The following is a 25406-nucleotide window of genomic DNA, read 5'->3' as shown; positions in this document are numbered from 1 at the left end:
AGTCCATTAACTTTGCAATAGGTAACCCCCCCCACTCCTTGCCTCTAGTTTGCACATAACGCTGCCTCGAGAGGACAGTGGCGTTGGTTGTGTCGCAGGGCGAGCGAGCTGTGCTGCAAACAGGGGGCTGGACAAGTGCTGCCTGCCCCCCTCTGCAGCGCAGGGCCCGAGCTGGTGGTAAAGAGCGAGTCCCTCACACTGCAGCGCGCACCCCCTCCCGCCTCAGTGCGACGCTGAAGGGGCCTGTCTTCCCTCCCACGCTGGGCCCGGCGCGCCTGTAGGCCAGAGGCAGCCCACTCGCCTCCCTCCACACACCGCCCCCGCCAGGCCAGCGCGGGAGCAACACTCTCTGTGACAGCGAGAGTCACTGCCAAGGTTGCGCAAACGCATGCGCGAGAAACACCCACGACACGGGGGGGGGGGGGTCTTGCGGGGTTAGCCGGCACGCATGCGTCCTGAGTGCAATTATGTCACGAGACAGTCGTCTGCGCGCGCGTCTGTCTGGGGAGGGGAGGCAGCGCAGCACGTGGCCAACTGCGTGTCCTTCCGACGAGTGGCGCTTCCCTTCTGATGTCACACTGACGCAAGAGCGTAAGATTGGAGACGGGAGTATCCCCCCCCTTCCCCTCCCCCTCCCCATCTCCCACCAGGGCCTAACGCTCCTCTCCTCACGGCGCAGGCGCAGGGGCCGCCGCCGGCTCTGGCTTCCATTCCATTCGCTGGGACGCCAGGGGCGCCGCGTGAGGGGGAGACGCGCGGCCGCAGCACCGCCCGCTCGCCTGCCCCGGGCCGGTCACCGCCGGCACCATGAAGATCTGGACCTCGGAGCATGTCTTCGAGTAAGGGCGGGGGCGGGGCCACGCGCGCGCCGTGCGGGGCGTGAGCGACCCCGGTGGGGCCTGGGCCCGCATGGAGAGGCTCGTTCCCCAGCTGGGGCGGTGTGAAGGGGGGGCCCTGCCGGCACAGCAGCTGCCGCTCTGTGGAGGCAAAGCCCCTGCCTAGGGGGCTCCCTCAGCGCCGCGGCCCGGAGACCCAGGGCCGCGCTTGTCCGAGCAGCGCTAGCAGCCCGTGGCGGGGATCTGCGGGGGGGGGGAGAAGGTTCTTGCCAAGGGGCCCGTAGCTAATTGTGGGTGCGGGGCGTAGGAGGCGGGCGAAGGGGAAGGGACGAGCCTCGAGCCCCGCAGAGCTGCAGAAGAGCTCTGGAGCTCGCAAGCTTGTCCCTTCCGCCAGCAGCCGTCGGTCCAGTGAAAGAGATCACCTGGCCCGCTTTGTCTGCCTCAGGATGTGTTTAGGCGCAGGGCAGGTGTGTCTGGCAAGCTCTGTAGAGTCATAGGAAGAACATTTCTCCCCCCCACCCCTCGGAGTTAGTAAAGTCTCAGTGCAAACTCCTTGAAACTTTCTCTACGGTTTGGAACGTCGGTGAAATTATCATGGTCTTACATAGTTGTTAATTCAGGTGGGGCAGTGGTTCTCAGACTCCATTGCCCTGCGACCCCCTTCTGACAACAAAAATTGCTACAGGACCCCAGGAGGGGGGGACCGAAGCCTGAGTCTGCCTTAGTCCCACTGCCCCGGGTGGAGTGGGGGCGCAAAGCCTGAGCCTCAGCATCCCGGCGAGGAAGGGGTCAAAACCCGTGCCCAAGGGTTTCATCTCCAGCCAGGGGGTCTGTAACCCGTGCTCCGCTGCCTAGGGTTGTGGGGCTCAGGCTTCCCCAAGTCCTAGCAAGTCTAAGCCAGCCCTGGTGGGACCCACAGTTTGAGAACTGCTGTGTTACAGTAAAGCCAATAATTAAGAAATCTGCAATACTCTGGTATTTCACAAATAATTGTTTGGTTTGTTTATGTATTGTTTCAACTGAATGTTTTGTACCTGTATTTTTAAAGCAAACTGTAAACTGCATCTTTTTCATTATGTAATAGAAAGTATGACAAACTAATGTAAGTAATTTATAAATGTGTTAATTTTGATTTATTTTGTCAGCCACCCTTGGGAAACAGTTACAACAGCTGCTATGCAGAAATACCCAAATCCCATGAACCCTAGTGTGATTGGAGTTGACGTACTAGACAGACACATAGACCCCAGTGGAAAGTTGCATAGCCATAGACTGCTCAGTACAGAATGGGGGATGCCATCTATCGTAAAATCAGTAAGTACATTATTAGAAGACGAGAGAGAGAGAGTACGTATGAGTTATCTCATTTTTATAAATAATCAGAACAGTATATAATTTACAATCCAGCTCTTCTTGGGACAACACAGGGCTTGGGGGATCATATGTACTGCACCATTCCTTGGTGCCATCCCATGTCCCTATCTCCTTTACAATTATTTATGTCCCTGCGACACTAGGAGGGAGCAGTAACTTTACCCACCCTCAAGCACAGAAGCTGCTCTTGTATCTAATTCTTGCTTTGTGTAGGCAGGTGGGGGTAAAGCCCAATATGACCTTTCATGTCTTGTCTTGCAGCAACAACTCTTGTATCTTATTGCTTGGTTACTTGAAAAGCAGCAGCAGTAATCTGGTTAACAGCTGTTCTCTTAAGGTGTCCTGTTCCTAAAAATGGCAAATTTGTATTGGATTGTCAGGTACACTGACATTCTTCTGTTTGATCCTTGAGGAAGTTTTGTAGTATACTTTGGTCCTGAAAGGTACATAAATCATTCCCAATGTATTAACATGGCTTTCCTCATGATAAGAGTTTCTTTATTAGCTTGGTGGAAGAACCACATGCTTCCTTATTTATTATCAGTTTTAAATACCCCATAAATTAAGATCAGATCCCATTGTTGCACTTTACATAAACATTGTCAAAGACTGTTCTTGCCTTGAATTCAGTCTGACTAGACAAGACAGACAAAGGTTGGGAGTAAGGGAGTAGTAGTATTTCCTTTTAATAGCTAGTGCTCCTATTTTAATGTTCTGGAAGAATAAGGTTGGACTTGGGAAACCATGCCACTTATTTCTCATCTAGTTGAGAGAATAGCATTCTTCTGATTTTTTTTGTGATGTTACTTTTAAATGATTAACAGAATTCTGTTTTGTAAGTAGTAGATAATATAGTTTAGACTATTGCATACTTTTCCAAAGTTTAAAAGGATGTTATCTTAAATCACATTTCAGTATAAACTGTTTTACCTGCAGTTGTTAAAAGTAACACAGTTGCTATAACTGAAAAGAATTATAGAAAAATTATTTTATTTTTCCCTGCACATTTGACAGCTGTCTATGGACAAATTCACCCTTTCCCCTGTATAATGATTCTGCAGCTTTTTTGCAGCATAATGAGCGAGAATATTTTTCTAATAGGAGCATGTGGTTTTAAAACTGTCAGAGGGAAGAACAGTGGACCTTCTAGCTTTTTTTTAAATTGATGGATTTCAAACTGATGGTGGTGTTTTAAAGAAATTGAATTAAATTATACCTATTATTTTAAGCAGGAAATAAATACCAACTTTGTCATTTTAAGGCTAGTTGCATTTCTTACTCTTTATTCAGTATAGTAATGTTTACTTTGATATTCCATAGTATGTTGAAATGAAAGGAAAAAAGTAAATACAAATCTTTAACCTTTTCAGAATAGTTACTGCAGTGTGTTTGCGTGTATAATCTTGGGTGTCTTTCTTGTAGCTCATCGGTGCTTGCAGAACAAAGACATATGTTCAGGAACACTCTGTAGTTGACCCTGTGGAAAAAACAATGGAACTTAAGTCAAGTAATGTAAGTATTGTAATTTCTTTAATCAATAATACTAGAAAGTCACTAGTTGACTAACATGTTTAAATTGTATAAACAGTTTGAAAGAGAAAATTTTATCTTGAAAATAGCATACCTCGTATTCTCAACCTCCTATAGCCCATTATAGTAAAGGAACTTTTTTGCCAGCTTTGTTATGAAACACCTGTACTAGAAATGATTAGTGATTAGCATATACAAAGCATCCCACCTTGTTTCAAAAATTCTTTTGTTGTATTGCTGCTACCTTAATGTGTAGTACTTTGCTCAGTACTGTATATTGTATGTACATGGTTGTTAAAATCCTTTTGTGATCTTAATATATAGAGATACCTATCTCATAGAGCTGGAAGAGACTCTGAAAGGTCATTGAGTCCAGCCCCCTGCCTTCACTAGCAGGAGCAAGTACTGATTTTGCCCCCGATTCCTAAGTGGCCCCCTCAAGGATTGAACTCACAACCCTGGATTTAACAGGCCAATGTTCAAACCCCTGAGCTATCCCCCCCAACAGTCCTTGACAGTGTATGCTGAAGGACATAAAAGGAAAAGTAGTTTAGCAAGCTTGAACTTTAGGATGTATTTCTTTTGTGTATGTTTATACCAGTTTCATTAAATAGTATTTCAGCTGTAATATTAGAATAATAAATTAGAATACCACATTGAAGGATGGTGTTTAAAATCAGATATTTGAGTGTTAAGGTCTTAGGTTGTTCTAGTTGTATTTATTGCATCATCTTAATGAAGTTTTTTTATTTATGTGATAAGAATCTAACTCATTTTATTCCATAGATTTCATTTACAAATCTAGTATCAGTAGATGAGAGGCTTATCTATAAACCACATCCTCAAGAGCCAGAAAAGTAAGCACATGTATATTTGTCTTCAAGATTGCACCTTAGAAGAGTAAAATAAATTTACATTATCCTTAATGGCATTGCTGCCGCAAATCCCCACTGTGAGATTGCATGCCCTTCCATAGGACAGTGGAGTCCATTTCAAAGCAGCTGTTCAGGGAGTGAGCATATGCCCCCTCTGTTTCAGCATTTTAAAATGAAGGGTATAAAAATCCCTGGTCTCCCAACTGTCTCTCATTTCCAGAATCCTGTGTTTTTTACAAATATGAAATAAAATGAAAAACAACATATAAAGCAAAAAACTCACCCTGCAGCTATGGCTTCTGTCCCATGGGGCTGGGCCCAGCTCCTTGTTCTGGGGTGTTGCGACTTGGTGCATGGTTTCTCAGTGCCATTTCAGGTTTGGCCCCGCCACCCCTCTGTCATCATGATGCCACTGCCAGGTGAGTGCAGGGCAGGCTTGCTCTGTGACCTCCCTCGGCAAGACCCATGACCCCTCCCCCCATGTTGATAAAATGGATAAAATTAAATAACACAAAATTGCAGGAAAATAAAATGAAAAATTGTTTAATAAAATGAAAGTAATTTCATGGGTCTCTAATCTTTTTTTTTTTTCCCATTAACCTGAGTGCACACAGACCATACACCTGTCTGCATCTGGATTTCTTTTAGACTAACAAAAGTAATTGTAGATCAGATTAGCTGCTCCTTTTGGGAGAGCTGTGTTATCATTTTGTAGCTAGTAATATTCCACAGCCCCCTCCTGGAAGATTGGTGCTGCTAGTTAGTCTCTCTCAGTGGGAATACGTCCTGGCAATGTCATAAGGGAGAAAGGTGACTTTTGTTCTTCGAATGTAGTCCCTCTGCAGATCCATGTTGACCCTCCCTTTTACCCTTTACTATGGAGAATTTAGGATTCAAGAAGAAGTAAGGGACATTTGTGGGTGGGTAGGGATTACTGTATCTTATTTCTGGAATGCTGGAACAGAGAATCATGCACACCCAGCCTCACAGCAACATATCCCATTTCAAAACAATTAGCCATTGGGGGGAGTGTGTACATGCTTTTCTGTTCCAGCATTCCAGAAGCAGGAGAGAGAAACAATTTTGCCAGGTAGATCTGTGGAAGAAGGGCATTTGGAGGGTGGGGTGAGGAGCTATTTTTATAAAGAATATTTGTTTTTATAATGTGAAAAAATAAAGTGAACTTTTTTTTACTCAGAACCATTTTGACTCAAGAAGCAATAATCTCTGTGAAAGGTGTCAGTGTCAGCAGTTATCTAGAAGGATTAATGGAAAACACTATCTCTTCCAATGCGAATAAAGTAAGTATGACTCCTACATATATATTCTTTATGACTTCTGGCTTCCTGATTTGTGGAGTTAAAAAAAAAAAAAAAAAAGCTAAGGTTTTTTTTTACGTTGTTCATATTGCATTTAGTTTACTTTTGAAAAAGATATGGCAGGGCTTCTCAAAAGGGATCGTAGGGTGAATCACTTCTTAAAATACAGATCCTGTGATAGGCATCGCCATGCTTAACCTCTCAATCCTGATTCTGCACTTTCCCTAGCGTAACAATAGCACTTTGTTAATATTGTCCTAACATTTAAAATGACAAAATAAAAATAAGCATGTTTTAGCATGATGGGTGTGGCTGCTTGATCACATCTCTCTGAATCTTTTGGGTTTTTTCTCCTCGTTGACTGTATATTTATTAGTACCAAGTATCCCCATGCTGCCTGGGCTAGCATCTCCAGGTCACTTTGAACTTTGGTTCTGTTCTATATGTTTACTATTCCTCCAGTTCAAGTGCCATCCAAAATTTTACATCCGGCAGATGTGAAGCAGGTGCAAACAGTTGCTTCTTTTTACTGCAACTGGTCAGCTAGCCTCTGGAAATCCAAACAGGTCCTGGACTGCACTACAGCAGTTGGGAAGCATAGGCTTGACAGAAGCAACTTTGCAATCACAATTTAAGCACTGCTAAACTAAAGAAAATCTTTAAAAAAAAAAAAAAAAAAAATGCACTTATTTCCTTGATACTTTGATTGTTCGCTTTATTTGTTGAAACTGTGTGTGTTGAGGTCTCATTTAATTTACATCTTCAGTTTTATAAAAACTAAATTCATCAACTTTTGGTTTGCTAAAACTTAATTTATTAGTTACATGCATGATCTTTGTCACCCCTACCTTTTGATATTGTCATAGAATACAGAACTTTGGGACAAACAAAATGAAAAGGCAGTAAATATAAACCTAATTAAAGAAAATACTATTTCACATAGTATTCACCTCAGTACAAAGATGCTCTGCACATTGTTTCATGTGACAACTTAGGTATAAAGAATAGGAGTACTTGTGGTACTTTATGCTCAAATAAATGTGTTAGTCTCTAAGGTGCCACAAGTACTCCTGTTCTTTTTGCGGATACAGACTAACATGGCTGCTACTCTGAAACTTAGGTATAGTTTAAGTCTTTTAAAATGCGGAATAAGAGACATGTAAGGCTTTGTGTGGGCCTCCTGCATGGGGATAAATTTCAGCCATAGAATATAATCCATTGTATTTGCTGGTGCCAGAGACAAGAAGACAAAACTGGATAGTTTTATTTCCTTTTAGAACAATTTTATCTCTGGCCCCTCTAATATTTCTCTCTTATGGTTTTTATAATAGTGCCCATCATTTTAGTTATGAGTGTCTCCCAAAGAATTTGAAATCAAATCTGTGAACTGCTAGAGACCTAATTTTCCTCCTTGCCTTCCCATCTCAGTCACGTGAATTTTTTTTAAACTATTTTTATGTGAATGTTCTCTTTTCTCACTGTTGTACTATTCATTTTCTGATTTTCCTCTTCCTTTTTTCTATACCTTTTTCTTTGTCTTCTTTCTTGTGGTTTTTACTGCAGCTGTAGAAGAGAGAAACAGAAGTGAGTTTTCACTTGATTCTGAAGACTAATATTTGTGATAATTTTAATCTCTGGTGGAGTAAACTCTGAAACCTTGGTCCTGTTCTTGAGAATGCCCTGTTTCCTCTTTCTCAGTAGCTTCATCCTTGATGTTGACAGCATCATAGTTTCTAAGGACTGTCATTGTACAGAGAATTTGTCTTTTAAAAAAAACAAACAAAAAAACACCCAACCTCGGGCCAGTATCATGGAAGGCCTTAATTTAGGATTGCAGCTTTTGAACTCAACACATTATTCTGTTAAGAGCCAGTGTAGTGAGAAGTCCATGTATATTAACATATGGAAATACACAGGCGAGACACCCAAGGACTCTCCCTTGTATTTGCACTTTGCAGTAACCATACAATTATGATTAGCGCACAAGTGTTTGTAAATCTCAGATTCAACTGATTTAAAGACACTTGACTTTTTTTCCTTCAAGTCCACTACAGGACTGATTTTTTTTAATTTAAACTCATAATTTACAAGCAAATCAGTTAGATTTTCTGAAAATCTATTCTGTGCTGAAAGAAAATGCTATACCTTATCTTCATACGTAACGAAGTGGTTCAGTCCCTCTTGCATGTAAAACTCAACTCAGTCTTACCTATGGAACTTCAGTCAACTTCAGTATTGTTGGGGGGTGCTTGTGACTAGGTATATAGTACAATGCAGTTATTCTGACCTGGAGCTTCCAAAGACTTGGCCAAAACCATTTGGGGTTTTTCTGTAAGATGTGGTGCATTCTTTTAACCAGTTTTGGCTATCATTAGTGTCAGCTGTTTGAGATTCCAGCAACAGTTAGGTGTCCAAAAGGATTCCAGGGGTGTGTGAAGCTATAGCTTGTGTATTATAAAATTGTATGTGTGTATGTTAAGCGTAAAATCACATTGTCTACCTTGTATACATTTTGTCAAGACCTAATTACATTTTTGTTTTCTGCCTGTCAGTGAATAATAGCAGAAATTAATTTTAGATTTCAAATGCAGAGTATAAAGAGAAAAATGTTTAACATCACCTGGGCTCAATAAAATTAATTCGCCATGGTCTTTCATAGCTTAGCCCTATAAAGGTTTTACAGGGAAGTCTGGGACTTGGGAGAAAGATCTTCTGGTTTGCATGAATAGTGGAGGTATATCTGTGCTCACTCTTGGCTCCCCTGTTTCAACGGTTTTGTTCTAGCTAGTCTTCAAGAAAATATGATGCCGTGGCCATTTACTTACAAACCTTTCCTTTCTTCATAAATATGTGAAAAAGTGTTGTTTTTTTAATTGCAGGGCCGTGAAGCATTGGAATGGGTAATCAGTAAATTGAATGCTGAAATTGAGGAGTTCACAGCTTCAGCAAGAGGAAGCATGAGGACTTCTATGGCAGCGGCAGCATTTGTAGAGAAATAATAGTGAATACAGCTATATCAATTAATAGGTCTAAGTGAAATAAGCAAACTAAAACTTCTCTCCAAGTTGAAATATATTTATTCTTATATTTGTTATTTAAAGGTATATTTGTATATTAGGTAGTTTTTAAATTATAACTTGGAGAGAAGTTACAAATTCTTGTGACTGAAGGTTATGTGCTGGGGCATCACTAACATGTTAGTTCCATTGGACTGAACGTTCAAATGAAATAACCAACTAACATTCAGAGCTAATTCCTGTATTGAATGAACACTTATATAAAACAGTTTTTATCCTAGGTAAGGTTGCAGACGTTGCAGGAGATTGACATGTTAGTGAATCTTACTTGGGTGGAATTTAGTGGTTTGATTCATGAACTCTACCTCTTTTGGGACCAAGCACATAATTAAGCAAAATAGCTTGTTCTAGCAAAGTTGGTGTTATGTTTGTCTTGAGCAGTTGAATGATATAACTTGATTTAGATGGAAGTTTTATTACTTGAAGTCTGAAGTATAAATGAATGTTTGTATAAAAATACTTGTTTTGAAAAACTGCTCTTAAAAAGTTATTGGATAGCTGAGCTAAAACGGTACTTTTAAAGTTAACTATATCCATCAAACAGCATCTTAAAACTCACAATAAAAGTCACTGAATAGTTTTGAATAGTGTACTTACCTGCTGAGGCCCAAGTTCTGTCCTTAAATATGAAGTTGAGTGTTACATGCCAATAACTGACGGAAGAATTTAGCCCTATGTGCTTGCTTATTTTTCGTCCACTATCACAATACAAAGGAAAACAACCTCTATGTAGAAGGGTACTGTAACCACATGTGCATTTTAACATGTAATTTTGTAGACTATTAAAGCTTCATAGAAAAGTAGAAATGTATTTTGAAATTCAGAAGAAAAACTTCCTTGATGTTATTAGAGGAACTTTATAGAATTGTAGAAGTGAGACTGAGATACTTCCTCATATGTTTACAGGAGTTGTTACATTGCTAAATATGTTTAAAATGTTGCCTAATCATGCTTCAAAAATACTCATTAAGCATGGCATCACAGACTCTTTGGGTGTCCTTTAATTTAAACACAGTATTTTGCATTTAATTTTCTATGTAATGCTTTGTGTGCCTCCTTTATATCTTATTGAAATAATTGTCTGCTTACAAACAAGGCTTTAAAAAGAAAGACAGGAATCAGAATTTAGAAGAGGGTTCGATAATCTTGTCTCTTGGTACTGGCCACAGATTCTTGGTGCTGTCTCATTCTTGAGTTCCCACAGCTTATCGCTAAGGGTCAGATTTTTGCCAACTGTTCTGAAGTCAAGTACCATATTACTTTGCAGATAATTCCATTGGAATCAGTGAATCAATCTCATAAAATAAGGTCTTGTCTACACTGGCTTGCCTACATGGTTTGTGTAGTCATGGCACAGCTAAAAAACCCACCTCCATGAGAGGCGTAGCTACCAGCACTAGGAGCATGGCTACCGGCGCTGGTGCACTGTCTATACTGGCACGTTACAGTGCTGAAACTTGCAGTGCTCAGGGGTGGTTTTTTTCACACCCCTGAGCGAGAAAGTTGCAGGACTGTAAAGTGCCAGTGTAGACAAGTCCTAAGGCACCCTTCAGTGGGAGGGAAAAGTGCAAAATGTAGCATTAAAGAAACAGTACTGATGATTTACTGGTCGGAAATCCTGACTTCTGGTGCCATAAGGGTCCATTTGGCATTTCAGACCAAATCCTAATCATATGTTGTTTTGTGTCATTTTTCAGAATATAAGATGTCACATGTTTAGTATTTTCTGTTATATGCCATTTTTCTGTGATACTAAAGTTGCATATTGAATATTGTGTTTTAAAGTGACACAAAACTAGATCTTTTTTCAGTTTAACAGTGCTCAATATAGTGGGAACACAAACTTCAATAAGATTTTATATAGATGAAAGATTGTGTGTGTGTATAATGCAACAAAAGAAAATGTACCTATTTAATATTTTTTTCTACTTAAAACCTATGAAGTTTTAATTTGAGACTTCGTTAGTACATTTGTAAAAGCAACTCAAATCCATTAGGGTTTGTGGATTTTTTTTTACACATGGAGATTGTTCGTACAACTGAAATTATATTTCAACTAAAGATTAGTAAATGTTGCTACTTGATCAAATTTCTGTAGTAATAATGTATCTTGTGATAAAGTTGCAATGCTCAAATTAGTGATTAGAAACTTTTTAAATTTGTACCTTTTCTCTTAAACCTAGCTTAATTCTGTGCATTTTAAACTCAATGTAAATTTTCCTCATTTTGCCACACTGTGGACCAACTAACTTGAATTGGCAATATTTAGTAGGCATTTGAAGGATTTTGATTTGTTTCATATTTATTCAGGCTTTTGGGCTCTTCCTGAGCAGGGTAGTGCTTTTGTGTGTAAATTTTTTATTTTAAATAAAATTGTTGCTGAGTGTTGGCTAGTTTGTAAGAAATCAATCAGGTCATAAGACCTTATATGCCCGTTAGAGTAGCAGTCAGTTTGAAGGCTACTGATTCTTTTCTTCACTGTTCTGTAGCGGAGGAAGAGCACTGAATGCAGGGGAAGAGACACTCTGCTTTTTAATTTACTTATTAAATAGCATATCCCCAAATTTACAGAGGCACTAATAAGTTAAGCACAAACAGTTCCTATAACCTTTCTGTACTGCCAAGTATCTTTTCTGTAAGACCACCATGCATTAACCTGCAGCCCAGTTCCAAGTCCATTGGAGTCAGTGCATGTTTCTTAGCAATATCTGCTCACCTTTCTTGGGGTTAACAGAGGGAACTGAAGTCATAGGGGCAGTGCAGCCCTTTCTGCTCTGAGCTTGTTGTGACCTCCAACAAGAACTACTTTCCTGAAATTTCCCAAAGCTCTGTGGCACTGGGGGTAACATCCTGCAAGTGTTACTATGGAGAGGCAACACTATGAACCACAATTACCATAATAACCTCGTTCTTTTTTTATACCTGCTTGCTTTCTCTATCACCATGGCATTAAACCCTTGGGTTATAGAAAGCTGGCCTGGGACCCAGTTTCTTAGTTCCTAACCAGTCTAGGAACATGTTTTTAAAAAAATGTTTTAACTAGTAGACTGGCCAGACTTAGAAATGGGTTTAGGTGAAACCATTTTTAACTGCTTTGAGAGGTTGGCTTATTCACATGGTGAGATTATTCATGGGAGCAGTGGTTTGCTTTGGATCTAATAGGCCCATTTATCTCAAAGTAGTCCTAAATAGTTTACCCAGCTAATGCCCAATGGAGAGTAGCCAGGGCACCCTATATCTAGCTGACCCACAGCTATTTGAATAGCCTCGGGGGGATGCCAGCAGCTATCTTAATTTACAGCAACTCTGAAGCAGGTTTATGCTGGATACTGCGACTGGCACACAAATGACTTTAGGCACAAAAGTGACTTAAAGCCACTAGGCTGACTAGGGCTTGCTGTGAGCATAGTGAAGAGGATCTGGTCCAGAGTTTAAAATTCCTAATTTGAACCAGGAAATCAGGTATCCTTAATAAAGAGCCATATTGTGCTATCAGTTTTTAAGCAGATCACCATTATTGAGTTCAGTAGGAGTTCTGCTTCAAAGTTGCTGCATTATAGATTCAGAGTAAATTTTTAATGTAGGAGTTGCGAGATCCTAGGGATGTAGTAGTCAAATTTATCATCCTAGATAGGCCCCAAATCACTTTTCTCCTACTCAAAACTATACACTACAAGTCTACACTGTTACAAGGGAATAATAGTTTAATAGCAATATTGTGTGTATACAACAAGCAAAAATTTACTGAGTCACTCAAAGCCTACCAGACAACTGTACACTGGCTGTGTGAGTTTTATAGACAGGCCCTCAGAAAGCAGCCAGAAAGAAATTAAGATAGGCCAGAGCCCATTCTGCTCGTTGTTGGTTCCTCAGTGTTGTGTGCTCACTATGTGCTATGCAAGTACATAACCAAGCCTAGCATATTATTATCACCACTTTATATTTGTCTTCTCGGTTATTTTGGATGCAATACTGTCAGATTTTTCCTGGTCTGTTTCCACAGCATACCTTCTAGCACAGGGGTTCTCCAACTAGAGGTTGGGACCCTATGGGGTCATGAGTTGTCAGCCTCCACCCCAAACCCTGCTTAGCCTCCAGCATTTATAATAGTGTTAAATATATAAAAATGTGTTTTTAATTTATAAGGGGGTCGCACTCAGTTTGAGAACCACTGCAGCCTGTACTGAGGATTCCTGTTTAGAGAGACCCAATAGAGTTCTAGTGGATTCTTTAATGTGAGTGAGGCCCACTAGTGCTGCTGTAGTTAATCTTATTTGAAATTTACATTTTAAATTACATTTGGGACTATGATACGTTGGCCAATTTAATCTCAGGTCCTACAGAAACTTACTATCTAGGTTGTTACCCCACTGCTGCTATTTTCAACAGAATTTATAATCTGTTCAGTTAGTTTTAGTCCCCAAGAATACCTTTGACTGCTCATACTAGCTAATCAAGGATTTTGCCTTTTAAAATCTTGCTCCTACTGTATGGCTGAAGGCTGCATTGTGTATTAAAAAAATTAATAAAAGAGCAAAATGGTATTTGGGTTTAGTGGGATAGTTCATCTGGTGTTTTGGGTTTTTTTTGTTTTAGTAAACAATTTCACTATGGGTGTTGTTTACTCTTCCCCCACTGCATCATTTACAGAGGCTTCAGGGTGGGTATCTAATCCAGGGTTCCAGTGATGGAGTCTGCCCCCCTCAGCTTTTGGGGTTTCCACATAAGGGTGGCTCTAGCAAACCCTCAATTCCTGATTTCAAGGACAGTTAGGTGCCTAAGTACCTTTGTGAATCCCACACTTAAGTGTCTTAGCTGCTTTTGATGAGGCTCTTAAGTCACTTAGGTGCTTTAGAAAATTGTACCCAGTGTTATTTACTATTGTCTGTAAAGTGCTTTGACATTTACCGAAAAAAAAATCTTATGTTATATTACAACAGACCGTTAAATATATTTTAAATTAAAAGAACAAGAAAAAGTCATTAAATACATCATTTACAATAGTTATTTGTAACTAGTAAATGTGGACTGAATCTTGACCCACAATGTCCTTATTATGCCAAACCTAGGACTCTAGACTGAGAATAGTTAGCCAAGCCTGCCAGATTGTGTCTAATTTGCAGAGTGGACAACTGAAAATAAAAATTTCACTGCCAAAGTCATTTTTACTTAGTCTAAACCAGGAGTTGAATCCAAATGTCCAAAAGTTAAAAAACACCTAATGGGTTCATCCACATCACTAGCTCATCTCCAACATCTAACTCTGTAAGAGAAAACAATACAGAACTGTAGCCTTACATTAAAATTGTAGATAATTTCAGAATACAGTATTATGTACTAGTGCTCCATCCTTAGTGCTTCATTGAGGCAGTAAGGGATTTACCAGAAGATTACCTGTATTTTAATCAGCATAGCATGATTTCCAGTAGCTGTTGAACAGATTAGGGTCATCTTCAGGAAGCACAGCAGAGCTTTAACAGCAGAGACCAATATGGCTCACACTAGGGAAGAAAGGTGACAAATCCACAACTAGAGAAGGTATGAAGTATTATTAAAGCTCTCTGTATGTTCTGTGCAGTAATGGCTATGCTTCCATGTTTCTCCAATGTGTGTCATTTCACAGGAAAAGCAGAGTAGCTTTGCCACTCTAAACAAATGCAGAAGAGACACAGTGAAGGGACACTGGAATCTGTAGTGTGTTGGAAATCATGTCAATATCGGCTTTTCATTGTGTTGCGATTAGCTTAGTTATAATTATTTGTTTTCTATTGTAATGTGCATGCGTGAAACTTTTTAATCTGAAGAGAGAGTCACAGAATGATGGAGCCTTATTCATTAGATGGGAAAGGATTTCTCAGAGATGGTTCACAATTTTTGTTGTTTCATCAAAGTGTGCAAGGGAAGAAGGAGAGTGAGCATATTTATATGCTCATCATAAACATTACTGAAACCTGTGTGGCAAGAGATTTTCATGTATTTTGCCATCCTGATCCATATACTTTGTACACTTGATAAAATGACAATTATATTGGAGGACCTCTAAAATCACGGCTTTATTAAAAATAAATGTAAAGTTTATTTGGTAATTCAGTATTGTTTAGGCCTTATATTGTTGCATATGTGGATTTTATTTTGTAGAATGAAATATTTTTCATATTGTGCCAAATTCCTGTGGTCCTGAGTCTGTACATGCTACGACTAAACTATTGACTTCTCTTCACTAAGAAGCAACCTTAGTGGGAGTGATGTTAAATCAGCTATGCGTGTGTCTGCACCTCAGTCAGACGATAATACAGACAAAGTTCAGTTGTGTTCCTAACCACCTGAGAAACTGCAGCCTTGCATCATGAGTGCATGCTTTACATGTCCTGGCCCATTATACTGTGTTTGAACACAACTGTGAGTGAATATATATTTGTAATGATTTTTTTTTAAATACATCTGTTACCATGTGTCCCATCATGACAACTGGTGTCAGTAAGATTGGAACTGCTGACTGTCTTGCTGTGCAGTCTTGAGGGGCCAGGAGCAGGGCCTGCAGCTGTAGAATTTTCATCTTGTGATCTATCCCAGACTATATTAAAGGCACCATTCTGAACTAGAATCTGAAGTTTTCAGCTATACATTGCTTATGTTCTGTGGCTTTGCTGAGCATTTCCCAAACTTTGTTCTCACTCTGGGATTAAAATGGATGTATTGTCTTTTTATCATAATTGATCTCTTCAGTATAGTTTATTAAGGCAGCCAAAGTGCCCACAAATTAAAGATCATCATTATTTTATTAAGAATTACACCCAAAGAAAAAAATAACAAGTGATCAGATGGGACCACTATATAAAATAAATAAAAGAGCATAATAGAAGCTGCCAGACCTTTTCAATACATTCTTAATTAGTTGTGAAGGCAATTTGGAATGACATTGGCCCCCCAAAATAAACCAATACTTATTGCTAAGAGAGTGACTATTTTCTTTTCCATCTCTATTAATGTCCTCAAGGAGATGCACTTTGCTGAATTATGCTGCCTCTCTCAGCATTGACTCAGATGAGAAAGAAATGATCCATCATATCTTTATAGTGATAGGACAAGTAGGACTCACACTTGCCATTTACAACTACATATTTGTTTTAACTGTAAGCCATTAAAAACCTATCTAGCTGTCTGCAATGGCATTTATTCCACTCTAATCACTATGGCATCTGAATGCCCTCTGGAATCTGGAGACCAGAAGTTGAAAAGAAGGTTTAGTAACTTTCATTCTCTTATTTTATTATTTTATTTTAAATCATCAGGCCAGGTGATGAGCTTATGTATGTAACAGGAGGGTATTTTGAGGGTCCTGTGCTAAGATTTTGCACATACTATGGTCTAGAGACATAGATACACTTAGAAAAAAGACAGATACATACTGATGCACAAATGCTTATGTGCATTTACTTGTCTGGAATTCTTGGAAACGCTAGTATTCTAAGGGATAATGCTGTGAGCTTATAATATTATAATTTAGTTGATTAAAATCCCAGAATGAAATCTGTGTTTAGTTACTTTCAGTAGTAATATTAATTGGTTTTTATGTTCTCATTGTTTTATATTTTCTTAGCATTTTAATTGTTGGAGAGTTTTAGCTAAACCTGCCTACGATTATATAAAACACCAATCATTTTGTGGATTTACTTGGCTTTTCAGTCTCTTCAGCCTCCCTGGATCTCTGTGGACTCACCTTTTTGGCCTCCCCGGACCCCTCCATTTTTGAGTCTTCAGCCTCCTTAGAACGTTCCAAACTCACCTTTTCAGATTCATTGGACCTCTCCAGTCTCAGCTCCTCAGATTCTTTGGACCTCTCGAGCAACACTTCTTCATCCTCCCTGGACCTCTCTGATCTCGCCTCTTCATCCTCCCTGGACCTCTCTGATCTCGCCTCTTCATCCTCCCTGGACCTCTCTGATCTCGCCTCTTCATCTTCTCTGGACCTCTCTAGTTGCAGCTCTTTGGCCTCTCTGGACGTCTCCAGCATCACCACTTCAATTTCCTTGGACCTCTCCAGTCTCACATCTTCAGATTCCTTGCAACTCTCCAGTCTCACTTCTTCAATCACGTTGGACCTTTCCAGTCTCACCTTTTCGGGCTCTCTGGACCTTTCTAATCCCAGCTCTTCAGTATCCTTGGACCTCTCCAGTCCCACTTCTGCCTCCTTGGATCTCTCGAGTCTCTCATCTTCACCCTCCCTAGACTTCTCCAGTCATACCTCTTCAGCTTCCTTGGACCTTCCTTATGGAGTCTCTTCACCCTCTCTGAATATATCTGATCTCACCTCTTCGACCTCTTCCCCCACTGCATCACTAGACCTCACTAATTTTAACACTTTAACATCTCAGCGTTCCTCTGATTTATCCTTATCAACCTCTCTGGATGTTTCTAATCTCATCTCTTCACCCTTTCTGGACCTCTCTGACCTCACCTTTCAGGATGCCTTTTCTCTCACCTCTTCAGTTTCTCTGGACCTTTCCAATCTCACCTCATCTCAGGACCTCTCTGTTAGAGCTCTCTAAATGAGTTCCTGTTTGGGAGAGTTCTATAAATTGTACTCAGCCCTGGGTATGAAAACAGTTTGTACAGCTCTGTAGTGGTGCCTTGCTTATGGCTGCAGAAAAGTCAGTCATTTATGTTATAGAGTTTTTGAAGAGCTACAGTGAGAGGAAAGACATGGACAAAAGCGCAAAGCAGGATGAAAAAAATAAAGACCAAAGAGGAAGAGGGAGAGACAGAGCTACAAAGACAGGCACGGGATGGAGTGGGGAAGACAGAGAAAAGTAGAGGAACATTTAGTGGGATAAAGGTGCCCAGGGCTCCTAATATCCTAATAAATTGTCTTGATGGTTTGGGCAACACATGAGGCATCAAATGACCTTGCTTGGAGCTATGGTATTTATCAAATGAAATCACCAGGTGTAACAAATCAAAGCAACCCTAGTTTAAAAATAACCCTCCCTTCTCTCCCACCAATACTAAAATGACTTAGCAAATAGAACAGTTAGCTGTGCAACACCTAATTTGTTGGCAGGATTGTCACAAACATAATGGAGGTGAGCATATTCCAATGCTTCCTGGTATCCTGCTCTTTTTTGTTTTGTCACGGATACTACCTGTGCTTTCAGGCTGTTGGTTCAGTTTGTTGGGTTTGATATTGACTGATTGACACTCCCTCTGGCTGCTGTGCCCAAAGTGCTGTGTGTTCAGTAGAAATAATTTGTATTTCTGTAGTAATAGGTTATTTTTTACAGGCTGGAAACTATTCCAACATGCCATGTATGCCTCATAAGTAAGAGAGCAAAAATGACTTGCAGAAAACCAAGCAAGAAAATAAACACATTAAAGAAGATTGTTGTCTTCTTTTATAATAATTTTTGTGGAATTATTATAGGAGAAATTGTGAGATGTTTTTATTTTATAAAAGCTTTTAAAAATTAAGTTTGACTTCGACTGCTGCATTTGATGTCAAGCAGTTGAGTAGACCCTTAAAAATCAGCAAATTAGTGCCTGAGGTGAAATGAGCTGGTCAAGTTAAGTTCCGTATAGATAAGTGTCCACCTTAAAACACATACAATAATCACTAGTGGCACTAATTGGAACTCTTGCTAGGAATCTCAATGGAAAAGTCAAGTAGGGAATGTGCAGGGAGATGAAATCACCCTTCCAGATTTATAGGATTTTCAGGCACACGGGTGTGGCAAAATGGACACGTTTTCATGTTCACTGCCTTTGCTGTACATGCTGTGTAACAGACTGTATTTGTGCATGAATAGATGTCTCTAGGCCTGTGAATCTCACATCTTTCATCAGCGCTATCCACCAAGATCAGGTTTGGATTCTGGGGAAGCTATGTTATCATTCTTACCATGTATGGATTTTTTATTGTCACGGTTTTTAGACCAAGTGGAAGCTCTATTGCATTTGGAAATGACCTGTTCTTTGCCATGTAGAGGCTTCTGTGTGTGAAACAGACACACTAATAAGTTAATTGATATGTTCACTGGACGGATTTGCCAAGTGGTGGTGTCCTGCTTCTCTCTGATGGAATGAAATAGGCTTTGCTTCCAACATGGACCATTCAAATGCTGCTTTTCTGTCAACAGCTCTGAAAGGATGAGAGAAAGAGGCTGGTTTTCAGATCATGCCCAGTTTAAATCCACCTCCACAGCACCGTCTCTGCCCCTTCCCAGGACTCCTGCACCTGGAGCAGGTCAGCATGCATCTATCATCTCGGAAGGCAACCAGCAGTAAATCTGCTTGAGGCTTCCCATCACAGTGGAGCCACTTCACATTTGAGAAGTTTCCTTTAAAGGCATTCCAAGGGGCAGTCTCTGCTGAGGAAATTTTTGCAGTGTAGCTTCTATGGAGAAAGACTGCAGCATAGCTCAGAATAGCCATGGAAGAACAGCGCATCTGCATGGATGGCACAGGTCTTCGGGGATTCCTAACACCCATGTTGAGCCAAGAGGATCCATAATTTTTTGTTTTGTTTTTGGGGTGGGGGACTCACATGCACATACCTCCGTGGAACAAGTCCATGGGTCTGATCAAAGGCCCATTGAAGTAAATGAAATGACTCCCATTGATTTACACGAGTTTTGGCTCAGGCTCTGTAAGGGAAGCTCAGAGATTCATCCTCAAACTTCTGACCTTCAATTTGCAGGAGGGCATGCTTGGATCCATCTTTTTTTTTTTTTAAATTGTTGTTATATATGTAAAGTAACCCACTATTTTCAGGCCGCTGTAGAAAATGATTAGATTGGGTTTCTGGTTAGTGGTATATATTTTCCCTCTTTTTGCATGTCTATGTTTAGACAGATTATGGGTATAGTTTTCAGGAATATACAAATATAAAAAAGACAGTTTTATTTTGTTGTATGTAAAGGAGGACCCTTTTAAAGGCTCACTTTCCCAAGGATGAGGTCTCAGTGAGTGTGGGAGAATTTTAGGGTCTGCAGACACCTTTGCTAACAATTTTCAGCTCTTCAGATATGATTATCTTGGTATGGGTTATGTGCATTTTATAAAAGCATATTCTCAGATGTTTGCTTCAGCTATATTTTAGTCAGTTGTAACCTAAAACCTACTGAAAGGTGTTATTTAAATGTAAGATGTCATTATGTGATAAGACCATCCACTGTTCTCCAGCCTTGTAGAAAATAATTAGGGTTTCCTATTTATTTTGTCCTAACTTTTGGAGATTTTCAGGCAAGTTATTGGTAGTGGTTTTAGAAATGAAAAACCAAAGCCCTCATCCTGAAACTGGTTCCCGTTAGACAGACCTCTGAACACATGTAGCACTCCATTAGTGTTTGGAACATTATGCAGGTCAGAGGTCTGCCAGTCCAGAGACAGTTGCCAGGGTTGGGGCTATGACATCTAGGGTTAACAACAACCCCTGAGTGTTGAACATTAAACAACATTTTCATAAAACTATATTCTTCAGTGAACATAGGCAACTTGAAACCTAGTCAGTTTCAAGAGAGTTTTTGAAGTGGTTCTGGATACCACACCTCGCCTTCCCCAATTTTAGTTGTTTCTCTCTCGCTCTCTGGTTGCTGTGTTAAAGACCCACACAAAGCAACAGGGGGATAGTCACAAAGGCCCTGATCCTGTAAGTTGTTCCCTGCAGCTGGGCATTCTTGAATGCACCAAGAAACAGACAGGGAGGCGTGTTTTCCTCTAACCTCCTTCAGTCACAGAGATCTTGGGTGTCCCCTGGGGCAGCAGTAGGTGAGGCAGATTTCAGCCAGAAGTGTGGGGGGGCAGGGGGAGGTTAGGTTAACGGTGCCCACTCGGGGCTAGCGCTGGGTGCAAATCCCGGGCTGCTTTGGCAGCACCGCGGTGGCTGGCTCATCCTGGCTGAGATTTCAGCCCCCAAGGCACGGGGCTGCCTGCAGGGGCGGCTGGGGACGCGCCATGGACCCGTAGTGCGCGGGCGGTGGAACAGGGGCCGCTGGTTGCCTATAAGCGCGAACCCGCCGCTTCCCCGCACCGCGGCGCTGCCAAACCCTGCAGCAACCGGGGTGGGGGCGGTGCCAGGTCACGCCGCACTCTGATTGGCGGCACGGAGGAATCGGGTTGCGATTGGTGGGAGCAGTTAGTTGGCTGCGATTGGCCGAGTTCCTTGAGGGGATATAAACTTTGATTGGCGAAATGGGACGGTTTCTGATTGGTTGCCGGCGGGTGCTTCGGCCTTTCCTGTTCCGGTGCGCGCTGACCTTGGCGCCTGGGGGTCCCGGAACCGCAGCCATGGTGGCGTATTGGAGACAGGCCGGGCTCAGGTACCGGCTGCTCGCGGCCGGCCCGCGCCTGCCTTGTGCCTGGCTCCTGCCGGGGAGCGGCCGCAGGGGGAGCGCTGAGGCCTGGCTCGGAGCTGCCTCAGACGCTACGTGGCCCGGCGCGGAGGGTCTCAATAGCCCGGGCGAAGGTGCGCGGTGTGGCCCTGGGCTGTAGCCGCCTGGGGTCCAGCCACGGCGGGGAGGAGGCCCCTGGGGAGCCCCGCCTGGCCGCTGCCAAGCTGGGGAGCGGTCCCGGCTCGTGGCGCTGGAACAACTTCCGTCGTGAGGGGCTGGAAGCCATTGAACGAAACTAAACCCTGGATGTGATGGGAACAATGTCAAGCAAGGCGGCGCTGCCTGTTTCCGCCCTGCGACCCCACCCGCTGAGCGGCGAGGTTGTGGCTCACCGGGCAGGAGGGTGCCTCGCTGGGAAGGGCGCTCTGCTGCAGGCCCTCACGTAGGGAACTGCCTAAAAACATGGCAGGACAGTTGTTGGCGGCACCTTCGCCCGCTCCCGGCAGAGCTAGAGTCCCTGGGGCTGATTATGTTAATTCTTGGGGGTCCACCTGATTTTCATCCTGTTTGTTTCCTCTTTTCAGCTACATCCGCTATTCCCAGATCTGTGCCAATGCTGTCAGAGCAGCGATGAAACCACAATACAAAGCTGAGGCAGAAAAAGCTGCAGTGGCCACTATAAAAATAGCAAAACCTAAAAAGGAGTAAGATGTAAGTAAATAGCATGGGAAGGGTTTTTTGGATCCCTTATTATAGGTTCCTGACGTCTTCTCATGGTGATATTGAGGAATCCTCTCATATTACCTTTCAGGTTAACAACAATCTAAAATTGCAGGTAGCTTGTACACTGTGCAGAAAGTGTAGCCCAGATCTTGGTGCATAAGACTGGTTGCATAGGCTGTTGAGTAACATGTTGGAGGTGTCTGTAGATTTCTCGGACTACCGGTTGGCTCAGTGATAGGAGGAAACTTTAATTTCAGCTCAGTAAAATGAGACCCTCTCGGCCTTCAAACAAGAGCTTAGGTTGTGGGGACTTTGAGCTCTATATGTGTCTGGTTGGGTTAAATTGTTACAGGCGGCTTAAAAGCTTTTAGCTTGAATAGCAGTCCTCCCCCCCCCCCCCCTTGTTCCTCCACTTCATTTGAACAAGACCAAGCGATTGATTTGGTCCCTGAACTCTGCTACCCCACCCTGCCACCCAGCCTAGCACACAGAGCCAAAGTTCATTCCTAAATAACTCTTCCCCAGATGGTTAACAGGTAACTTAATCTCATCTACATTGTTTTTCTGTTGAGCAAATGTTTTGTGCTTGTGAAAGGTGGATACTATTTGTCCCTTCACTTGTAAGGACACGTACACTGCAAGCAATTAGAGGAGTTTTTCCAGATATCTATGGAGTGGAATGACTATGGATAAGAAATCTGGTGTGTACCTGTTGGTTTACCCTGGCTAGTCAAAACAGACCAAAGACTACATGAAGTCATGTGACTAGAACTGCAGTCTAATGGGGATATCTATCTTTCTCAGTAAAGGTGCCATGTTTTTCTCAGCATCATGGCCAAAATTCCCATTGTATTTATGTTGATAGGAACCATGTCTGCATAGTGTCATTCTTCAAGAAGTTGGAGCAATATTTTCTAAAAATTTGCAGATGAGGGTAAAAACTGAAATACAAACAACTGAATTAGGATCATCTGTTACAAATGTTGACAAAGTAAATAACTTCACTCTTCTTAGTGTTTTTCTGTCCTCTGAACACACAGGGCTAGATTTACAAATGGGGGCACTCACTTGGGAGGTGGGAGCTCCTAGTTTGAATCCCTGAATTGGAGTGGGATTTGAACAGGTGAGTGTCCTAACCACTTAGCTGTCAGATATCCATGGGTGGGTCTCTTATGTTGAAGCTGTTCCATGTTGAATAAGTCATTGTTCATTGAGCTAGTGAGAGAGAAAGTGACTCTCTAATTCAGTGGTTAGGGCATTTAATGGGATGTTGGAGAGTCATGTTCAAGTCCCTGCTCCAAATCAGGGATTCAAACCTGGATCTCACCTCCCAAGTGAGAGGATTTACCAGTCATCCCCCAAAATTGCTGTCCCTCTGTGAATGTAGCCTGAAGTAATTAATTTCTATGGGGCCCTTCTGTGTACCACAAGGATGACCACTAGGTGAGGAGGCTTAGCAGTTCTAAAAATACAGGGCAGAACTTTTGCATTTGAACTGAGACAACTCTTTTCCCACCCCCCTTATGAATAAATACTACCGTTTTGTTTAGAAACACTGCAAATACTAACATCGTGTCTCCTTACAGCAAATGACTTATTACATTCTTTAAATATCTCATAGGATTGTCCCCGTGATGAACTGTATGGACAAAATATCAAGTGAAGACAAGGTCATGGGTCTGAAGATGTGCAGTGTAGTCTCTTCATGTTAGCTATAAAATCTGCCTACATGTGTAAGTCAACATGCTAATAAACTGAGCTTCTAGTTCATCATGACCATAGCAGCTATTGTGGTTTCTCTTTGAAAGCGTGAGTTACTATCTTTGTCTGGGGCATTTACTTTCTCTTTTGTGCAAGAGACAAATCGTTAGACTTTTTCTTAAAGGAAATTTGAGTAGCTTTTATATTGGAAATTCATGCACCATCTAGTCTAGATGGCTTAATTACTGTAAAATGGTGAATTTGAGGAGTTTAATAAAAGCTGAGAGGGGAAGAGGTGTTTTTTTTTTTTAAGTCAGACTACTCAACTACTTACTTTCCGTGACTAATGAACATCTTGGAGACTGGTATTCAATCTTTACAAAAAGGCATCTATCCCCTTTGAGGTGCTAACAATAAATTTGTTCTGTGATACGCCTTCACTCCCAACAAGTCTACTACCAAAACCCAGGGATACCAAAGTTGACATTCCTGGTATTTTGAAAGTGAAAAAACCACAGGGAAAAAATAAAGGCACAAATCCAGGTTCTTCACAGGTTACCTTTAAGAGGTGATGTTCCCAATTCACTGTAAGCATTAAACAAACTTTACATTCAATAAATGGTACATTTTTGGACAGATTAACAGTTGTAAAATGTGATATCTAAAGACCAAATTTCCCTCTGAAGATTAGAGCTTACTTCAACTTAACACCTGTTACAGTCTTCTATTGACAAGTGGCATAGCTGTGTATGGAAAGAAATGGAAACTATTCCATTAGGGTACTTTAGCTTCCCCTGAAGGGATTTCATATGTTGAACAATACTCTCATACCTTGGTCTGAAGGGAGCTCTCCTGTTTCTCTGGATTGTCCAAAAGGGTGTTCATAAGTAACAGTAACAGCATTACTGTTTGAGTTTGGCACCAGCAGGGTATCTGGAAAATTATGGGTATCTTGTACATGGTATTTTTTGCCACACTTGCTGAGTCTTTCTTCAAGGTAGGTATGTTTTATGGGGCAGTTAGAAAGAGGCTATGGGGAGGAAGTTTCCATAGTGGTTGAGTGGCCCTACCATCTATCAGCCAACCTTTTCATTGTAGTTACAGGAAACAGTAAGAACCCACAGTGTTCCAGTAGAAGGTGACAAAACATGAATTTGACTAATAAAGTGCATCGCATGTTTTGTTACTGAAATCACAACTCTGACAACCCCAGTACTAAGTAAAGTGCCCGAGGTTTTTTGTACCATTCAGTTACTATCCCTTCCCCCAGTGTCTAGTTGTGTAGCCTCTAAAGGTACAAATGTGTGTGTGTGTGTATATGTATGTATGCGCGCGTGTGTGTGTGTGTGTGTGTGTGTGTGTATATATATATATATATATATATAAAAAAAACATCTGATGCTCTGGTCCTATCTTTAATACTTAAACAGTTGTCAGCACTCACACATTGTGTGGGCAGAATAACAGGAAGTTGGGGTATATACCACAACCAATTCTATGGGTCATTTCTTGTAAGTTGACAAAGTGTTACGACTGTCATTACTGTAGGTCAAAGGATAGGATACTCAAAGGTGTTCACCAAAAATAGAGCGGTATGGGAGTACAGGGGAAATAGCAAACAGCAAAGGAGTCTCATAGCTAGAAT

The 25406-nt window shown here is 41.4% G+C and overlaps 1 protein-coding gene across 1 annotated transcript; it reads left to right on the top strand.

Annotated features, from left to right (window-relative positions):
- The first annotated feature begins 620 nt into the window (after positions 1-620).
- PRELID3B (PRELI domain containing 3B) lies at positions 621-23841 on the top strand. Its single transcript, XM_039498250.1, is given in 9 exon segments — positions 621-839; positions 1982-2150; positions 3633-3722; positions 4527-4597; positions 5814-5916; positions 8814-8880; positions 8883-8935; positions 21922-22048; positions 23682-23841. Coding segments are annotated over 8 exon segments (654 nt in total). The 5' UTR covers positions 621-807; the 3' UTR covers positions 21991-22048; positions 23682-23841.
- Positions 23842-25406: the final 1565 nt, after the last annotated feature.

Source organism: Mauremys reevesii, linkage group 13, assembly GCF_016161935.1.
Source record: "Mauremys reevesii isolate NIE-2019 linkage group 13, ASM1616193v1, whole genome shotgun sequence".
Lineage (NCBI taxonomy): Eukaryota > Metazoa > Chordata > Testudines > Geoemydidae > Mauremys > Mauremys reevesii.
This window is presented reverse-complemented; position numbering and strand designations above follow the sequence as displayed.